This window comes from Alligator mississippiensis, chromosome 4 (genome assembly GCF_030867095.1).
Source record: "Alligator mississippiensis isolate rAllMis1 chromosome 4, rAllMis1, whole genome shotgun sequence".
In the NCBI taxonomy this organism is placed as follows: domain Eukaryota; kingdom Metazoa; phylum Chordata; order Crocodylia; family Alligatoridae; genus Alligator; species Alligator mississippiensis.
Window position 1 is genome coordinate 74,531,415 of NC_081827.1, and position 19,320 is coordinate 74,550,734.

The window sequence follows — 19,320 nt, forward strand, 5'->3', positions numbered from 1 at the left end:
TGCTGGAGCGCTGGCATGCCAGGAAAACAAAATGAGGGCAGAGGGTACATGGCAGGATGCCCTGCTTGTGCCCCTTGCCCCCCACCCAAAGCCCTGCTTCCCCTTGCCCCCCACCCAAGGCCAGTGCCCCCCGTCCCGGGCCCTGTGGCTGTCAGCAGCTACCCCGGCTCTGGGTAGCTGCTGGAGCCCGGGCTGCTCCCAGCACGGCTTGCAGCATCCCAGCTGCCTGCTGGCAGCAGCTACCCAGAGCCGGGAGGCTGCAAACAGCTGTGCCAGGCTCCAGAACCCAGGCATCAGCTCTGTACCAGTGCGTGTAGGCATGCCTCAGAGTGGACAGTGGTGACAGAGCTGGTGAATGGCGGCAAGCGTGTGTGTGCATGGAGCCGATACCGGAGCTGTGTTGCCACTGCCCAGAGCCCAGGCTGGCTACAAACAGCTGTGCCGGTCTCCGGAGCCCAGTCACCAGCTCCATGCCAGGAGCAGGGCAGAGACCAGGGTTGCGCTGCCTCAGGGGCCTCCCCCACTGCCCGCTCCAAGGCGCATGTACACATGCCGGTACAGAGCTGATGCCTGGGCTCCAGAGCCCAGCACAGCTGCTTGCAGCCTTCCGGCTGCCAGCTGGGAGCCCGGGCTGCTCTCAGCAGGCAGCTGGGACACTGCAAGCCCTGCTGGGAGCAGCCCGGGCTCCGTCACTGGCAGCAGCTACCCAGAGCCAGGGCTGGCTGTGGCGTGCTGAGCAAAATGACCTTGCATGCCATGCTCGGCCTGCATCCTGGGGGTTGCCGACCTATTCTACAATGATACTTGTAATGTAAACCTTTGGATTCTTTCCAATTGATAATAACATTCCTAAAGTCTGGTGCCCAAACTGGATCCCATAGTGCAAACAAGGCCCCACCAGTCCTAACCAGAGTGAAAAATTATTTCCTGACTTGCATGCAACACTTAAAAACATCCTAGTATGGCACTTTATTTTTTTTGCAACAAATATTACTTTTGATTCATCTGCTAAAAGCCACTAGTACTTTTCTGGAATACTACAGCTAGCCAGCTTCACAACTTAATAAGGGAAGCTGCCCACCTAATGCTTCCTTCAATTATGGACATGACCCACAGCTGGGGAAAAAATGGAGGGAAAGTGAAAAGAACGAGTCAACTTCTCCACTCTATGCCAAAAGTTTAATGTTTGTTACATACTGCCTTCCATAACAGCTAAACAAGAATACTTTGAATCACATAAAAATCAATATAAACACCAGAACTGTCATTTTTTTGAAAATATTTTAAGCCCATAGTATTGGTATTTTTCAAATTTGCATTCCTAGATGTAATATTTTGCTGTATTTGGGTCAGGTGGCGTAAGAATAAGTGAGGTTGTGATTCAATCCAGGAAACTCCTTATTCCTGAGTTCCTAGTCCCTGCTCCCCGACTGTCCTATGTATTTAATATTAGACAATAACTAGACAAAAGCCAAAGATAGCCCTGAAAGCAGGAATCAGAAGCAAGTACCACCCCACCTCCTCAGCCAACCACTCTCCAACTAAAGATATATTTCTCGCATTCTTCATGGCCCCATGTATCTTGTATCCTTCGCTGCACGGTGGTACAACTTCAGGACGGGGAGGGAAGAACGTCCCATCCAACCAGGTGTTTAGAGCACTGGGTCATCTGGGAGGTAGGAACCCCCTCAGGCTAAGGAGAGTCTGAACCGATTTTTTTTACTTTCTGGGCATATGTCCTACACTATAAGCAGTTATGTAATGAATGAGGGACAAAGCCTCTTCCTTCTGCAGCTGTGCTTTCAAAACAAGCCAGCGAATCCTGATCACCTACAGATGCCTACCCTCAGGAGAGTGCCCCCATGTCTGAAATGAAAGTGCTTGCCTACAGCTCTGACTGAGATACCTAAACATCAGAGAGGCCCAGCAATTGAGACACCTTTGTCCTAGGAATTTCTGTACTGACTACCTCTAGTCAGCTACCCATTCAGCATATTAGTTACTTTTGTTCCTACTCAGACATTTAATCCTTCCCACGCACTGGATGGGGCACCTAGACTCAGGTTCTGGATTCCAAATGATGGCTGAGATGCCTGAAGAATAGGGAATGTAGTGGCCAACTTGCAATACTTCCCTTTACTGGATCTAGCCTCATATCTGAAGCTGACATTTGTTTTCTTAAATGGCACACAGCGCTGACTGTAAGCCAGTGAGATAACTGAAATTCATGTCCACTTATTATCCCTATTGCACTGACAACAAAATCATTGTGAATAGTCATGCTTAAGTGTTTTAACAGTTTGCTTATAAGAAGTTATTTAAAAGTGAATTTGCTGCTACTAAGAAGAATGAACTACAGCATGAAAGACATGTACAAACATACACAGAGCATAATAAAAGAAGACTAGCTTCTGAAAATACTAGGTTTTATTCACACCCCAGTGGTAAACAATAACCTTAATATGATGACTAGTTTTTTTCTTTATTTTTTTTTTTGTAGATCACTATGTCACATAAAATACAAAAACCCATAGCATAAACAAGCTGACAGTTATGAACAGTTAATGTGGTCTTGTTGGGAAATAAAATGAATTATACTAGTCTTCTCAAGTAGTCAAATTCAGAATACATCATCTCCTAGTTAGTATAAGTCACCGCCATTTCTATAACAAAGTAATGAAGGCACAGCTAGTGCAAGCAGACTTAAACCCGTTCAAACTACTGGGCTGCAAATACTTTGGTTGGTTCTTCAGGAGAGGATTTTTTCCTAAACAAATATTGGTCTCAGTTAACAGTTCCAATAATCTTCACAGCTGCTGTCTAATAGCTACATGACAAGACTTCACAAGAACCAAACTATGTAGCAATGAATTAACATTCATGCTTTAGGGGGCTTACTGCATTCTACATATTGGCAGAAAATTATACTATTAAAATACTAGGTAGAATGAACCTACATTTTAAACTGGTTCTTATGTTTTTGATTTAATTTTTAACAAATTGTTTACTTAATTCTACCAAGAAGATACAAAACATAAGGCTGTAAGTAACTAATAGTTGTGTTTAGGCTATTACAGTGCAGGTAATCCTCAAGGCCACATACACACTACTTCACTGCTGCTTGCATTCTGCTGGGTTTTGATCTTTCTGTTGAAGAGAGAAAAAAAAAGAGTCAGTGTACGCAGAGTCATTTTTCTAAAGCATCAATCAAAATCAGCAAGTATGTATTCGCTTGCAATACGAAAACTCTAAGGAGCCTATCTATACATAACGGGAATAAACAGAGATGCATTCTATATACAATAATATTACTCAGAAAAAAAATAAATGCAGTATAAGCAAGTTAATCATAGAAATTAGGACTGAAAGGGACATCAAGAGCACATAAAAAGTGGAAACAGGGTGAGATCACTAAAGATGAATATACCTCCTCTGCTCGTGCTTGTAGGGAGGCAGTTAGGCGGGCCAAAGCTACCATGGAGCTGAGGATGGCAACCCAAGTAAAGGACAACAAGAAATTGTTTTTTAGATATATAGGGAGTAAAAGGAAGGCCCAGGGAGGAATAGGACCCCTGCTAAATGGGCAGAAGCAATTGGTGACAGATAGGGGGGACAAGGCTGAACTCCTCAACGAGTTCTTTGCCTCAGTGTTCCTAAGCGAGGGGCACAACAAATCTCACAGTGGGGTTGTAGAGAGGCAGCAGCAAGGCGCCAGACTTCCATGCGTAGATCCTGAGGTGGTGCAGAGTCACTTGGAAGAACTGGATGCCTTTAAGTCGGCAGGCCCGGATGGGCTCCATCCGAGGGTGCTGAAGGCACTGGCCGACGTCATTGCAGAGCCACTGGTGGGAATATTCGAATGCTCATGGCGCACAGGCCAAGTCCCGGAGGACTGGAAAAGGGCTAACGTGGTCCCCATTTTCAAAAAGGGGAGGAAGGAGGACCCGGGCAACTATAGGCCGGTCAGTCTCACCTCCATCCTTGGTAAAGTCTTTGAAAAAATTATCAAGGCTCACATTTGTGAGAGCCCAGCAGGGCAGATTATGCTGAGGGGAAACCAGCATGGGTTTGTGGCGGGCAGATCGTGCCTGACCAACCTAGTCTCTTTCTATGACCAGGTTACGAAACGCCTGGACACAGGAGGAGGGGTGGATGTCGTATACTTGGACTTCAGGAAGGCCTTCGATACGGTATCCCACCCCATACTGGTGAACAAATTAAGAGGCTGTGATGTGGATGACTGCACAGTCCGGTGGGTGGCAAATTGGCTAGAGGGTCGCACCCAAAGAGTCGTGGTAGATGGGTCGGTCTCGACCTGGAAGGGTGTGGGCAGTGGGGTCCCGCAGGGTTCGGTCCTTGGACCGATACTCTTTAATGTCTTCATCAGCGACTTGGACGTGGGAGTGAAATGTACTCTGTCCAAGTTTGCAGATGACACAAAGCTATGGGGAGAAGTGGACACGCCGGAGGGCAGGGAACAGCTGCAGGCAGACCTGGACAGGTTGCACAAGTGGGCAGAAAACAACAGAATGCAGTTCAACAAGGAGAAATGCAAAGTGCTGCACCTAGGGAGGAAAAATGTCCAGCACACCTACAGCCTAGGGAATGACCTGCTGGGTGGCACAGAGGTGGAAAGGGATCTTGGAGTCCTAGTGGACTCCAAGATGAACATGAGCCGGCAGTGTGACGAAGCCATCAGAAAAGCCAATGGCACTTTATCGTGCATCAGCAGATGCATGACAAATAGGTCCAGGGAGGTGATACTTCCCCTCTATAGGGCGTTGGTCAGACCGCGTGCAATTCTGGGCGCCACACTTCAAGAAGGATGCGGATAACCTGGAGAGGGTACAGCGAAGGGCAACTCGTATGGTCAAGGGCCTGCAGACCAAGCCCTACGAGGAGAGACTAGAGAAACTGGACCTTTTCAGCCTCCGCAAGAGAAGGTTGAGAGGCGACCTTGTGGCTGCCTATAAGTTCATCACGGGGGCACAGAAGGGAATTGGTGAGGATTTATTCACCAAGGCGCCCCCGGGGGTTACAAGAAATAATGGCCACAAGCTAGCAGAGAGCAGATTTAGACTGGACATTAGGAAGAACTTCTTCACAGTTAGAGTGGCCAAGGTCTGGAACGGGCTCCCAAGGGAGGTGGTGCTCTCCCCTACCCTGGGGGTCTTCAAGAGGAGGTTAGACGAGTATCTGGCTGGGGTCATCTAGACCCAGCGCTCTTTCCTGCTTATGCAGGGGGTCGGACTTGATGATCTATTGAGGTCCCTTCCGACCCTAACATCTATGAATCTATAAGAGATCATCCAGTCTATCCCCTTTCCCCAAGGCAGAATAAACTTTCCAGAAGTTAACCTGTTCTTAAAAGTCTCCAGTGATAGAAATTTCACAGCCTCCTTAGGTAATCTATTCCAGTGCTTAAACTATCCTTATAGTTAGGATTTTGTAATATCTAATCTAAATCCTACTTGCTGCAATTTAAGCTCATTATTTCTTGTCCTATCCCTAGTGAACACGAACATAACCAATCCTGAGAATCAGACCATGAGCTGGCATATGGCCTTTCCTGTACAGGTGTCTGCATAAAAAAAGGAAAAGGATTAGCAGTATAGTTCTGGTATGCAGATGAATGCAGCAAGGCATTACTACGAGAATGTGAACCTGCTACAGTAGGCGCTGAAATGAGATATCAGGTTCTAGTGATAAAGAGATAGGTTCACACCCTTGTAGATAGCATGGCACCATGCAAGGAAGACAGAAATGTTATTTTAAGACCCTTTAATTGCTTCTCTAACTGAAGCTCTTAATCACAATGGAAAAACTTGGTCTGGTACAGTTGTTTACCCATGTGCACTAAGCACAGAATGTGGGGGTTGTTGGGACATTTGGACTGCTTCCCTGTTTATTCTATCAACTGCCTGACAGCATTCAGAAAAGATGCTATACTGGAGGGGGACCAAAAAAGGTGTCTGTCAATACTTTCTGGAAGTAATTGGAACACACCTCTTATAAGATTATATTGCTTAGCCAGCCAAGCAGGAGTAGAAATGAACCTAAGCAATCATCAAGCAAATCCAAGGAGATGAGTAATCCTTTACAGTCAACCCAGCAATTGGCACTAACAATGATGTTTAGTGTTACAACACAAAGAATTGATGAATGAAACATACAGGATTGCAAAATTGCTCAGTATAAGTGAAAAGGCTTCAAGGTAAACTGTAGGTGTTTTGGAAGGTTAAAGCAGAGGCATGAAGCCTTAGCAATAATCCAAATTGCTTTAACTGGCCACAGCAAAAAGCCAGGAAACTATTTCTCACAATTGTGCATAATGAGATGGACTGAAGGTATGTTTTATCATGGGAAGCAAGTACAGCTACTGGCTTGAAACCTACTTCATTGCCAGGCAGTGTCACTTTCTGTTTTGCTTGTTACAATACATCACCTGATATCACAACTTTTAAATCATCTACTGTCTGCTGCTCTGCACCTATTTTCAAGCTTGTTCAGGATAACAGAAGTATTTATCCTATACTTTAAGAATATTATCTCCTTAAAGACAAGGGCATTGTTTATCTGCCCCGCTCACTGTTGGCACCACAATTCTCAAATTTAATGCCCAGCTCTAGCCCTAATTCTGATCATTTTCACATACATATAGAGATAGAGCTTGGTTTGGACAGGGCTGAGAGAAAGGGACTTTCATATCTATTTGAACACGCTAATTCTTCTCTTTGGTTCCTAGTTAGCTGGACTGAGCAACAGCTAACCTTCAATTTCCTCTGAAAGAGCTTTGGGGCTGTAGATGCCCTGGTAACAGCTAATATCCAGTCAGCATATAGGGATGAGCAAACAACTAGCTTAACTGCAACAAGCAATTAAGCCCTATCTTGTCTCAACTGTTAAGTCAACTTGATTATTTCTGTCATGGCAGATACAAGTAGTTCAACAGGACAGCCAGTATCTACTGTTGTGCTCCAGTATCAACTGCTTTCACTGCATGGGAAGGAAAGGGATAGGAAAGAATGGTTTGGATACAAGAGATCAGTGCAAATGGAAAACTATTTAATTTTAGCTTCAAGAGCAAGCTTGAGCTTCCATGTTTTTAGTATGGAGCCCATTAAGAGCATCTGTACCTGCAACCCAGATATCCAACTGCAGCTTGGATAGACATACCTGAACTAGCTTTAACCTACTAGTGTAGGTACCAATAGGAGTGCAGCTACAGAAGTGCACTTCAGCCACAAAGTACTTCGCAGGGCCCCAGGCAACTCAACAAGCCTAGGCTGCCATGCTACACTATCAGTACTCATCCTGGAAGCAGAAAGTTAGCTTGGATGCATCTATACAAACTGCAATTAGATCTCTGGATTACAGTGCAGACATACCCCTAATGTTTACTACTGTTTTACAAATATTAACAAGCCTCTCCTTGTTGGTTGAAACAGCCAGTGAGAACTCTTTCTTCTTGGATATAACTCTTCTTACCCTTGCAACAGCAGTCCTGGCTACTGTGTAGAAACAGAAGCAATTTCTAAATGAAAGCCACTTTTAGCAATCATTTCTTTAACTTCTTTCTAAGTATGCTGTAATCCTAAGTGCATCCTTCCATCTAGTCTAGCACTGCTGGAACAAGTCATTACCATATGTACCTTCTTTATATATGACAACATACATAACAGTATGACAACTTAAAAATATCTGATCTTATCCTAGCTGTCACTGGTGAGAAGCATGATGCATCTGTACAACCCACTGATTTTTGCTATGTGGAGATCCTTTCATTTGTGCCCACTGAAGCACAGCACTACTTAAAAGTTTTCCACAGTGAAGGCTGGCAAAATCCTTCAGGTCAGTTTGCGAAGCAAGTGGCTGATACATTGCACATTGTTTAAAGGAGGTTTCTAGTACGTAGGGGAAACTTACAGGCCTCTGCCACAAAAGCGTGTCTAGTGCCTGCCTGCTTCACAGACAACATTATCTTCCACCCCCATTTCATAGCCATTTTCCAGATAAAAGCAGAACTTTCACAACTGTGGGGGGACTCACATTGGGTAAAACAGTAATCTGGGTTACAATACAGCCTTGCATTTTAATATGTTGGGAAAGTAGAAAACATTTTTCTGTAATATTTCTCCTGAAACTAGTCTGAGAAGTTGACCCAGTTTCATATGAACAACAGAAATGCCACTGGTCATAGGGTAACTTACTGTACAACTGCCTATATCTGTGATAGGGATATATCTGAGGGAAGCCACCAGAGCATACCTCAACACCAGAGTTCAAGTGTTGTATTCACTGCTGTTAGTGAAGTTACAACCAGAGATCTACTTCAATGGCCTGAATGAAAACTGCCTCACTGATCTTCTCCCACCAAGTCAGATAATCTAAGAGATTCTCCAAAGGGTCCATTTTGATAAGACAGAAATAAGTCTCCTACTACATTTCCATCTGTGGTACTGAGACTCAGTAAGAAGTACTGATCAGCTTGACAATGGTTAGTCAACCCAAATCCTTAATGAAGTTTAGAGACATGCTTGTACTACTAAAGCAGGAGTCCTTCTCCTAATTGATTTTTATGATACCTGCATAAGAAGGTTTGTAATTCCTACCACGCATATCTAGGCAAACCAGAGAAGGTAGATACACCTGCCTGACCATGGGTCCCTTAAGGCCTGCAGGCCACCCTGGAGCAGGTGCTTCTTCTTCATTGTCCTGCGGCACAAGGGCAATGCCTTTTAGTGTTGCCCTTCAGCAGGGCTGGGGGGGGAGGGTCATGTTTTGCCCTGTGTAATTCTTTTAAATTCTACAATACATCGCTGAGGAAGACAAGGAGATTGAGTGAGTAGGGACCTACCGAAATCGCAATTTTGCAAAACTGGGAATTGCCAGCAAAATCCATGGGGGGAAAAAAGAAAGAAAAAACTCACAGAAAATAAAATGTTGGCTGTCCCAGATAGAGCCAGAAGTCTTCATGGTGCTGTGGCAACCCACTGGGGCAGGGAATGGGGAGCTGCCTGATCAAGGGGCTGCCAGCAAGATGGTTGTCACCTCTGCTCCTTGTTGCTGACTGGCTGTGAGTGCAGTCTGTCATGTGGCCCCATCTCTCCAAGCAGCAGTGAGGGGCAGGGCTGTATGTCAGGCAGTGCTCATAGCTAATAAGTAGTGAGGGGCAGGGCCACCATGGTAAGACCCACCACGCTCAACCCACAAAATGGCTGCAAGGCCCCGAGATCTGCCCGCAAAAATTGGTGGGCACCACCGCAAATTCAGTAGGTCCCTAAGAATGGGGTTTGGGACCAGCTGTGGCCCCCTGCTGTGAATAGGAGAGCTAGGCTTGTGGTGGACGTTGTTAATCACTCCATAACAGTAACCCTGTTGCATGGTCCAGCAATTAATACCAAGACAAAAAAAACAGCCGAGTGACTTAAGAGCTTCTCAGCCATTCCTTCCAAAGAAAACAGTTTAAGCCACAAAATAAAGCAAACAAAACCAAATCCTTATGCCGTCCCAGGAAAAACCCTTTGGCTCTAGCCCCCAGCACAGCATCCTGGTCCTATGCAATAGCTAGTTGTTTTGCTTGCAGCTGGCTTCCTTCCCTGTAACCTATTTTTTCATAGTTCACCCCTTTCTGCTTTCCCCTCTGGGTTTTAAGCTGCCAGAAGGACACTCCCTTACTAGCAAAATGCCCCACAGCTGCAGAACCTTAACCAGATTCCCTTCTCAATACAGATATAATTATCACTTAAAAATTATTTGTTTAGCCTCTAGTTATACTGATTAAACAATTAACTGATAACACAGAAGCTCAGACAGCTGCTGCTGTGAGTGGGTTCTGGGGCCCTCTGATGGGAGGGGTGTAGCTGGGCTTGCCATCACCTCCTCAACACAGCCCACATAAAGCCCAGAGCTGGGAAGGAGGGAGCACCTGTGAAGGAATAGCCATTTGCTTAATAGATAAGCAGGGATCCTGGTTTTCTCTGATAAAAAAAGTCCAAAATGTTCTGATTTTATACCCCCCCCAAATCGATATTTTTCCATGATTAAAATGGAATGCCACTATAGCTATATCTCTCTATATAGAGAGATAGATACAGATATAGTGGCATTTTGTTATAATCATGGAAAAAATGTCGATTTGGGTTGTTGGGTTTTTTTTAAATCCAAAATTTTCTTATTGACAGACAAAACCAGGATCCCTGTTGATGAGTCATTAGACTGCCTGATGTTTTCCTCTTTAACCTATTTATAGGCTATGGGTACTAGCCCCTCTTCACTCCTCCCTCCTGCTTTCTGATTCCTGCGCATCTTCCCTTCCCCTGCCAAACTGAAACCTGCCTCACTAACCGGTAAGCCAGTGATAACAGGTTGGCTTATCAGCCAAACTATTAATCACTTAACCTTTCACATCCCTATTTCTCAAGGAGACACCAGCCAGTTACACAGCAACAAAAAAATGTTACCCCATGCCAGCTACCCACCACCTTCCCAACATGCCTGCTGCGTAATCAGGATCTGACAAATTTTATCCTAGTTCTCAAAAAGGTCACCTGTTCTTCCGTTCATATGTGGCATGGCAGAACGTGCCATTTTTGAGACCTGGGATAAAATTAAACATTTCCCAATCCTGCAATTATATTAACAACTGCCAGGGGCCCTAGAACGTCAAAGAACATGGACCCTATTCCTCACAGGGAACACTCAATCCTAGTCTGAACTATAAGTGGCATGCTGCCTAGTCAAATAAAGAACAACACAAAACAAAAACCAACATTTTAACAAAATTATTTCATGAATGCTGCTCACCTTCGGGTCATAATCTGGGTCATTTTCTTCATCTGCTTCTTCCTCCCCTTCCTGAAGAAGAGAAAGTTTCACATAAAAAATATTCTTGTTCAGATTAGTTAAGTGGACTTCACAGGTTAATATTAATCCAACATTCAGAAGTTTGTCAGTACAGTAAATATCTGTTTCCATACAGCAAATTACAAATCTTTTACCTACTATTGATGGTATCTTTGTCTGCCCAAACTGCTGTAGAAATTTACTCTACTGTAATTGCAAATAAGGTCTACTGCTGTTGCCAGTGAAGTTCCAGCAAAGGTTAGGGTTTTTTTTCCACGTAGCCCATCTAATAACTTACCTCATCATCTGCCTCCTCACCCTCTTCATCATACTAGGAAAGAGGGGAAAATAAGCATTTTTAGTAGTGTTGTAAGCCATTTACAATATAACCAATTCTTCATCTATAACACACGGACAATAGATAATTTAATTTCAGAGCTAAATTTTGTAAGTAAGCTTGTGAAATATCCAGATACAATAGCAATTAGTGCCATGAAAATTCAGTACTTCCATCTCCGCTCCCAGTTTTGATTAGTGTTTAATAAATAAGGCACGAGACCCAAACAACAAAGAGCGTCAAATGAAACACTGAGCAGCTACTCATTAATTAAGAGCTACTCATTCTGTGGATCGAATAAGGTAGGCTCTTATGGAATAACAGTATAACCGTATAGTTCAAATGCATTATTAATGCATACGCATGTATATGAAGATCTACCTTAAGAGCACAGACAACCATAATTCTATTTTCTCCTAATATTTTAATACTATAATTCGCATCTTTAATAATATGTTCTTATTTGAACAGAAGATTAGGTATCTATAGAAGGAAAGTTCATTATAATGATCCTTCAGGGAGTGACAGTTTATTTTGTTTTAATAAGTTTTCTCTGCTTTCTCATTTGTGAGCATGGAGTAGTGTTCCAAGAAGGACTGCTTAGCAGAGATGGGGTCCACCTGATAAAAGTAAGATAAGAGTTTTTACATATACACTCAATAAGTTAGCAATAAAAGTTTTAAATTTGGTTTAATGGGGAGCAGAGATAAAAGCCCACAGGTTACATAGAGAGTACAGGGTAGAAAAGGAACCAAGCAAAATTATATAGGGAGCCTTTATGTTCTCAGCAGGAGATAAGTAGGATAGTTAGCGAGCCATCTAAGATGTTTATCTATTAATGCAAGAAACATGGGCAATAAGCAGGAAGAACTGGAAGTTCTAGTACAAAGAAGTATGATGTAACTGGTATAAAAGATTTGGTGGGATAGTTCACATGACTGGAATACTACCATAGAAGGGCAAAACTCAGCCAAGAAAGACTGGCAGGGGAAAAATTTGGTGGTGCTACAATCTAAAGTGCATGTATATATATAAGAAGTATAAAGTATATCAAATGTATGTAAAATACACATGGGTACATGCATGTGTGAGCAAACATACACACAAAAATAACACCACCCCTTTTTCCACCTGCCTGTCTGCTGTGTGTGACATACATTTGTTTTGAGGTGTATTTTGAAGCAGGAGGTAAGCTTATTCAAAGTCTAAGATAAAAAGGAAAAACAGCAAGGATCACGAGGCATGTCTGCTAGTGACCAGCAAGCCAGTAGGAAATGGTGGGCAAGGTTTCCTTTCAAACAATGAACTGAAGTATCCAAATTGCAGGGCCCAAAAGGGGGATTTAATTACTGGTAGAAGAGTAGCAGGAGTGAGCTGACAGTCCAGCAAGATCTTGAAGATCATTAAATATTTTTTTGGTGCAGATAATAGAAGAACAGGCTTGATTTGCTGCTAGCAGGGGAGTGGAGAGAGGGATTTGCTGCTCAAGAATAGGGAGAAATTGGTTGAGAATGGAAGGTGGATGGCAACCTGAGTAACAGTGACCATGGACAGAGTTCAAGATCTTAAGGAAAGAAAGGAAGGAGAACAGCAAAATATGACACTGGACTTCAGAAAAGCAGATTTTATCAAAACAGGAAACTAGTGGGGAGGATCCCCTGGGAGGCAGGTCTGAGGGTAAAAGTGCTCCAGGAGAGCTGATTGTGCCTGAAAGAGAACATATTAAAACACTTAAGAGATGGTTATCTCGGTGAAAGGAAAGAACAGAAATGCAGCACAGACTGGCCTGGCTACAGGGCTCTCTCTAACAAGTGGAAACTCAAAAAAGAAATCTTACAAAACAGAAGCTGTAAGATTCACTTTACAGTACTCAAGGAGTTGGCTGAGGTAACTGCAGAACCACTGGCTAGTCTCTTTGAGAACTTGTGGAGGTCAGGTGTAAACTCAGACAACTGGAAAATGGCAAATAATGTCCATCTTTAAGAAAGGGAAGGAGGAAGATCCAGGGAGTTACCAAGCAGTCCAGTCTGACCTCAATATTTGGAAAGATCACGGAGCAGGTCAACCAAAACTCTATTTCTAGGCACGTATGAGAGTGACAAGGTGATAAGCAGGGATCTCGGTTTTCCATTTCCTGCAGAAAAACCTGGATTTTCCCGTTTGCAGCAGGAAACCATGAGTTTCCCCTTGCAGAGTGGCAGAATTCCAACCTGCAATGAACTGCTTGGGTCTAGCAGTAGCTAGGGGAGAGTGACTGGAGGCAGGGCCAGGCTCTCCTCCTCCTCTGGGCTGGGACTTTGGCAGCACCTCCCGAGTCCCTTTCTCTTTCAGGCATGGTGCCTGGAGTGATAGCAGTGCAGGTGCCTGATAGTGTGGGGACCAGCAGGCCTGGGGTGCAGTGGGCTGTGCTCCCCATGGGAGCTGTTGCTGCTGGCACCGTACACGTGCACACACACACAGCGGTAGGCAATACAGGTAGGTTGGTGGGAGCATCCCTGGCAGCTGCATGCAGGCAAGTCTATAGAACAGGGTGTGACGGGTGAGGGGATGGAGGGGGCAGAGGGTGGCACATGACTGGGCACAGAGCAGCAGCAGTGCAGGGTAGTAGCTGGTGGCCGCATCCACCGCGTGCAAGCTTCCCTTACCCCTTGCATCCGACTGGCCAGGCACTGCCTGTACTGGCCCTGTCCACTCCATCCCCGCCTGCCCGTTCATACCCCCTAGGGCATTGCCAAGTACCCCGAGGAGTACACATACGCCCAGCTGACAACCCCTCCACTACACCACTGTTTCGTTTTTTTGCAGCAATAGCACACTGTTGATTCATGTTCAACTGGTAGTCTCCTAAAACCACCAGGTCCTTTTCTGCAGTACTAAAACCTAGCAAATCATTCTCCTATCTATATTCGCGCCTTTGAGTTTTCCATGTGCAAGACTTCATACTTAATCAATTTCATTCTGTGAATATTGGACCATTTTTCCAGTTTATCATGGGAAAGGTGCTATGCCAAGCAATAATTTTTACACCGTTTCACTCCCTGAGCTCCTCCATTGCATCTTCTTCCTGCCCTCCTCTATTCTCATGTGAAAGATGCATTACAGCTACTGGTGGTGAAGAAAGGAAAAAGGAAAGATAATTGGTACTTTTTTTTTGCGTAATAAAAAAAATCTGGCCCTGAAGACAGTTTATTTACCAAGAATCTAGCACCACTGCTACAGAGGGGCAAGGATTGCTTCCCACCCCCCTGCAGCTCAGGGCTGCCTGGCCCGGCAGCAGCTCGTTCCTGGCTGCCAGGCAGCTTCACTGAAAGCAGGATTGGGTGCCTTGCTGCTTCTGCCTTCAGCAGGTGCCTGCAGGATGCTTAGCGCTGCCCAGGAAGGGGCTGGCTTGCCCCAGGGGTAGCGCAAGGTGTCAGGCAGCAGCAAGGCAGAGGCTGGCAGCTGGGGGGAGGGGGGGGGAGGGGAAAGGTGGGTAGTGGTGGTCCTGCCTGATACCCGTAGCCTCCCCCTCTCATGCCTGACACCATAGCCTCCCTCCCTGCCCTTGCCCAACATCCTGCGCCGCCCCTGGGGCAAGCCAACACCTTCCTGGTCAGCGCCAGGTGTCCTACCAGCTCCAGGTGCCTGATGAAGGAAGAAGCAGCAAAGTGCCTGATTCCTGCTACTGGCAGAGCCTCCCTGTCACTGGGTCAGACATCCTGTGAGCTGCAAGGGGTCCAGTCCTTCCCTCCATGGTGGTGGTGTCCCCTGGGGCTGGCTGGTCAGGCTGCCAGTAGGCCAGGTGCTGCCCACAGGGGCCCAATCCAACTTCCTGGGAGGTCACCAGCATGCCACCACTCCCATAAGCCCACGCAAGCTTCCAGCACCTCACATGCTGAGGTAGAGTCCACATATACAAATCTTTTTTTTTTTTTTTTTTTTTTTTTTTTTTTTTTTTTTTTTTTTTTTTTTTTTACACACAGAAATATGGGGTCGACTTATACAATATGTTGATCTATACACCATAACATATGGTAACTGTATTTATTTCTCCTTAAAGATTTTATCATTAGAAAATTATTTATCAAGTTTTCACACACAACTTTATTTAAAATATGGAGAGCAAAGAATTATGAGAGTTTTTGTATATATCAAATGAGTTGCCATCTGGATTTAGACTGGAAGACTAATTCACTGATAAGAAAGATTTAAGTGCAACAAAACTACTTTCTATCGTCAAGAACTGGTAAAAGGCATTTGCTGTTACTATGAAAAATTCTTTACAAGTTTTGTTCTAATGAGTTTCTTCTGTACTGTTTACTATATTCCAGTAGCCATGGCTTTGAAGTATTTTGTTGCATTGATATTTCCTTAAAAATAGACTTTATTATGACCTGATAACACCTTTAAGTGCTAACTTTTTAAGTAGGTAATTAAAACAGATCTATTAGCATGACTGATTCCATACATTGTTCTACCAGCATTTTCTGCAAGATTGTTCTGGCAAAACAGGTAACATCTATCTCCCTCCCCATACTCTTAAATGGCTAGGTGAAGCCCTAGACTGTTCTAAGCCCTTAGACTGTGCAGCTTGGGGAAAACCTGCACAGAGCTGAAGATATCACTGTAGATAATATTTAAACATTGACGAGTTACACACAAGAGGTGCCTTAAAAACGGTAACATACTAATCAATCAATTTTAACAAAACACCATTGTTCAAGAATGTTTGGACGGCTGGAAGTATTACTCACATCATCATCATCATCTTCAATAGCTTCTCCTGTGAAGTACAATACTGATCGTGGGACTATGCGCTCACGTAAAAAGTGACCGATTTCAAAATCTGCAGCAAGGATTGCCTCAGCATCGTCATCCTGTATAAAAGACAACAGTACTTCAGAAACAGTAAATTCAATAATTTTAGAAGTCTAAATACAAGTCGAGACAGTACTCTCATGTTTGATACCAGTCAACCAGTCGTAGGCTGGGACTACCAGTTCTTTATTCAGAACCATCAAGTTATTCAAAGTTTAGAAGAATAAACTGCAATTGCCTTGTAAAACTAAGAAACACTGAACAGGCTAAAACTTACAAAGGAGAGTTCTCCTCTTGCTGGCTATGGGTATCACTTCCTAACAGGAAAGTCAGAAAAACATGCTATATCAGGAGTCAGCCACCTACAGCCCACAGGCAAGATCTACCCTGCCAAATGACTTAATCCAGTCTGCAAAATCAGGACATTGGCAGCAATTCAGCAGCTGGGTCACAAGTAACAAGCCTGCTGCTGGATCAAATTCCTTTAATTCTGTCCACTTCTCTTAAAAGTTTGTCCATCCTGTGTTAAGTAATATTACAGATATGGAAAAACCTGATACAGCAGTTTAATACCTTTCCAAACCATCACTTATAGTACACACATTCCATTTTCAAGATTTACTGTATGCTGAAGGGCCCCCCCCCCTCCCCGCATCCTCACCCCCAACTTACCAGGTCTCCACTTTCAGGAACTGTAAAGGAAGAGGAAAAGAAGTGATTAAAAAAACCCAAACCAAAAGCAGATGCTACATTTAAAATTAATGGCAAGCAAATCCAGATACAATTTACCTTCAGGGGGGCTAAAGAAATTGAAGAAAGAGTCATTTGACACAGTTTTTGTCACTGTTCTAACTGTTCCACGTCCCTTGTGTTTCTGCTTCTTTTTAATGGTTTTTAAAGTAACATTCTTTCCTTTTTTCCAGTCTATTTGGCATCTGCAGAAAATAAGGGAGGAAAAAACATCTGAGCTTCAAGTAATACATTTACAATGTTATTCATTCTGCTTACTAAGACAACCACTATTTTAAACATATAGTTAATATAAACAAGTATAGCAAATTAAATGGATTTTGAAAGTTATTTTGATTATCACCAGAAATTTGGAGCCAGAAAATTGCAGACTAATGTGACCAATGTCACTCAATCTACTCCGAAAATTATCCCCACCTACAAAAAGTTTACAAGACAAGCAGAAAAAAAAGTTACAAAGAAAAAAAAAAAAAAGAGGGTAGAATAAGGAAACCTAAAATTTTGCCAACACAAACAGTTTTTTGAGGTTCTTTCATATACTGTTTGATTTTTGAGCTTTAGGTTGTATAAATCAATATCAATTTTAGTTTAAACCAAGGATTACACATTCAGCACTATTCTTCTGCTCTGCATTCTACAAGACTTCAGATAATTCTCACGCCACAGACAGCTCTCTTCAAACAGTACACTAAACCAGGTGACATTTTCCTTTCATGAATCATTCAGATGCTGCATGAACAACATACTTTTTTTCCCCCCAAGGATCTGAAGAGACAGACAATTTAGCTAGTATATGCATAAGAGTTTTTCAACCATACAGACCATGGGGGATGGGAGAGGGTGGAGGGAGAATATTTGAGACATAACCTAAAAGTTACGGTTTGAGGAGTCTCAATTTAACAAATTGTAGGATTTCTTCTTTACCAGAGTATTTAATCTAGAAGATTAATTTGGAAAAAAATGCCACAAAGATAGGACTCAAATCAAATATTGTAAACATGACCTCAAAATTAATCAAAAACAATGGATCAAGTTTCCAAAATCAATCCTGATTTCAGAGGGAAGTTGCCTAAATCTTTTGAGTGCTTTAAAAAGTTCAACCTACATGTCTTGTAAATAGGGGTGTGCAGATAGAGATTTTTGGGGCCAGTACTGATAGCTGATATTTAAGGAGGCATACTAGCCAATACCAGTCCAATTTCTGATACACCTGCCTCCAACTGGTAAGTCCAGTATGGTGGAAGGTGAGGGGGGAGGTAAGGGCATGGGGAGGAGGGGCAGATGAACGCCCCCACGTGGTTAGGGAGGGGGCAGAGGCAGGGGCTGCCCAAGCAGGGCAGGGGTGGTGCAGAAACGCAGCTCGTGGGAGGGGAGGCAGCTTCCGCTGCTGCTTGCACCCCGGGAGGGCACAGGTACTGGGTTGTGAGGGGGCCGCTGTTCTACCTCCACTCATGCCAGGAAGAGCCAGGGCTGTTCGAGGCAGCTGGCAGCAGCTGCGCTGGGAGCGAAGCGGCAGTGAAATTTTGGGTAGATGCAGCATCCTCCCAGTGCTGCCGGCGCCTGCTCCAAGCCCAGCCCCCGCCGAGGAGAGCACCATGCAGCCCTGGCTGCAGCCTGCCCCACTCCGCACAGATCAGGGGGCACTCCCCTCCCCGCTCCCAAGCCCTCCCAGGGTGCAAGCAGTGGAAGGGGATGCCTCTCCCGCCCCAAAGCCATGGCAACAGCCCCTCTGCCCCATTTGGGCAGTGCCTGCCTCTGCCTCCTCCCTCACCAGAGAGGAATTGGATTCCCCCCCACCTCCCCACCAAGCCCCTTCCCTCCCCCTTCCACCACACTGGACTTACCAACTGAAGGCAGCTCTCCATGCTGCCGGCTGTGCTCCTCGCTGCCTAAGTGCAGCGTGGGCATTTATCAGCCAAATTATGGGCCCCATTGGGCCGATATCCAATACAGCCATTTTTCTGTATATCAGTACCAATCCAATATTGGACCAATGTATCAGTGCACCACTACTTGTAAAGACAGGAAAAATAGCAGAAAGCCTATAATTTCATAATGCTCATATTTAGACACTCAAAGCATTGTAGGAAATAGAACTATTAATTACAGTTCTATATTAATACTTACCCTGTACAACCCATAATTTCTGGTCCATCAAAGGAGAAGGGATCAGAATCATCTGGCTCTGATCGCATTCTATACGTTTTTGTCAACACTTCATTTGTGAAGTAGTCGTTTGGTTCAAAGTGAAATTCTAATGTAAAACTCTAGGAGAATTGCAGAAAAATACTGCCATTAGCAATAAAACAATATTTACATCTTTTAACTTCGGTCATAATGAAAGAAAACCTAATATCCAAGGAGCTGATGTTATATTACAGAATATGTCTTTTTAGCTTTTCACCTAAGTGCTAGAACAATTTACATCTGAAACTACAGCAAGTTTACTTTTTCTTAATCTGATATTGCCATTTAGAATTATCAGGAAGAAGATCAAAGTTATACTTTCAACTACCAATATTCTGCTTGTGATGGCATCTGAAGTTAAATCAACTGGCGAGCAGTAGTCTTTGTGCTAAGTCTATGGACTA

The 19,320-nt window shown here is 44.0% G+C and overlaps 1 protein-coding gene across 1 annotated transcript in view; it reads right to left on the reverse strand.

The window, feature by feature from the left end:
- Nucleotides 1-1,165: 1,165 nt before the first annotated feature.
- The window catches only part of NAP1L1 (nucleosome assembly protein 1 like 1), a 50,435-nt gene continuing 32,280 nt past the window's right edge, over nucleotides 1,166-19,320 (reverse strand). Inside the window, exons 9-15 of the mRNA XM_006261684.4 lie at nucleotides 18,857-18,996; nucleotides 16,769-16,914; nucleotides 16,652-16,671; nucleotides 15,916-16,038; nucleotides 11,144-11,176; nucleotides 10,807-10,857; nucleotides 1,166-3,147 (exon numbers count right to left, since the gene is read on the reverse strand). Of these exons, the coding sequence (XP_006261746.1) occupies nucleotides 3,112-3,147; nucleotides 10,807-10,857; nucleotides 11,144-11,176; nucleotides 15,916-16,038; nucleotides 16,652-16,671; nucleotides 16,769-16,914; nucleotides 18,857-18,996 (549 nt within the window). The 3' untranslated portion in view covers nucleotides 1,166-3,111. The remainder of the gene's footprint in view (nucleotides 3,148-10,806; nucleotides 10,858-11,143; nucleotides 11,177-15,915; nucleotides 16,039-16,651; nucleotides 16,672-16,768; nucleotides 16,915-18,856; nucleotides 18,997-19,320) is intronic.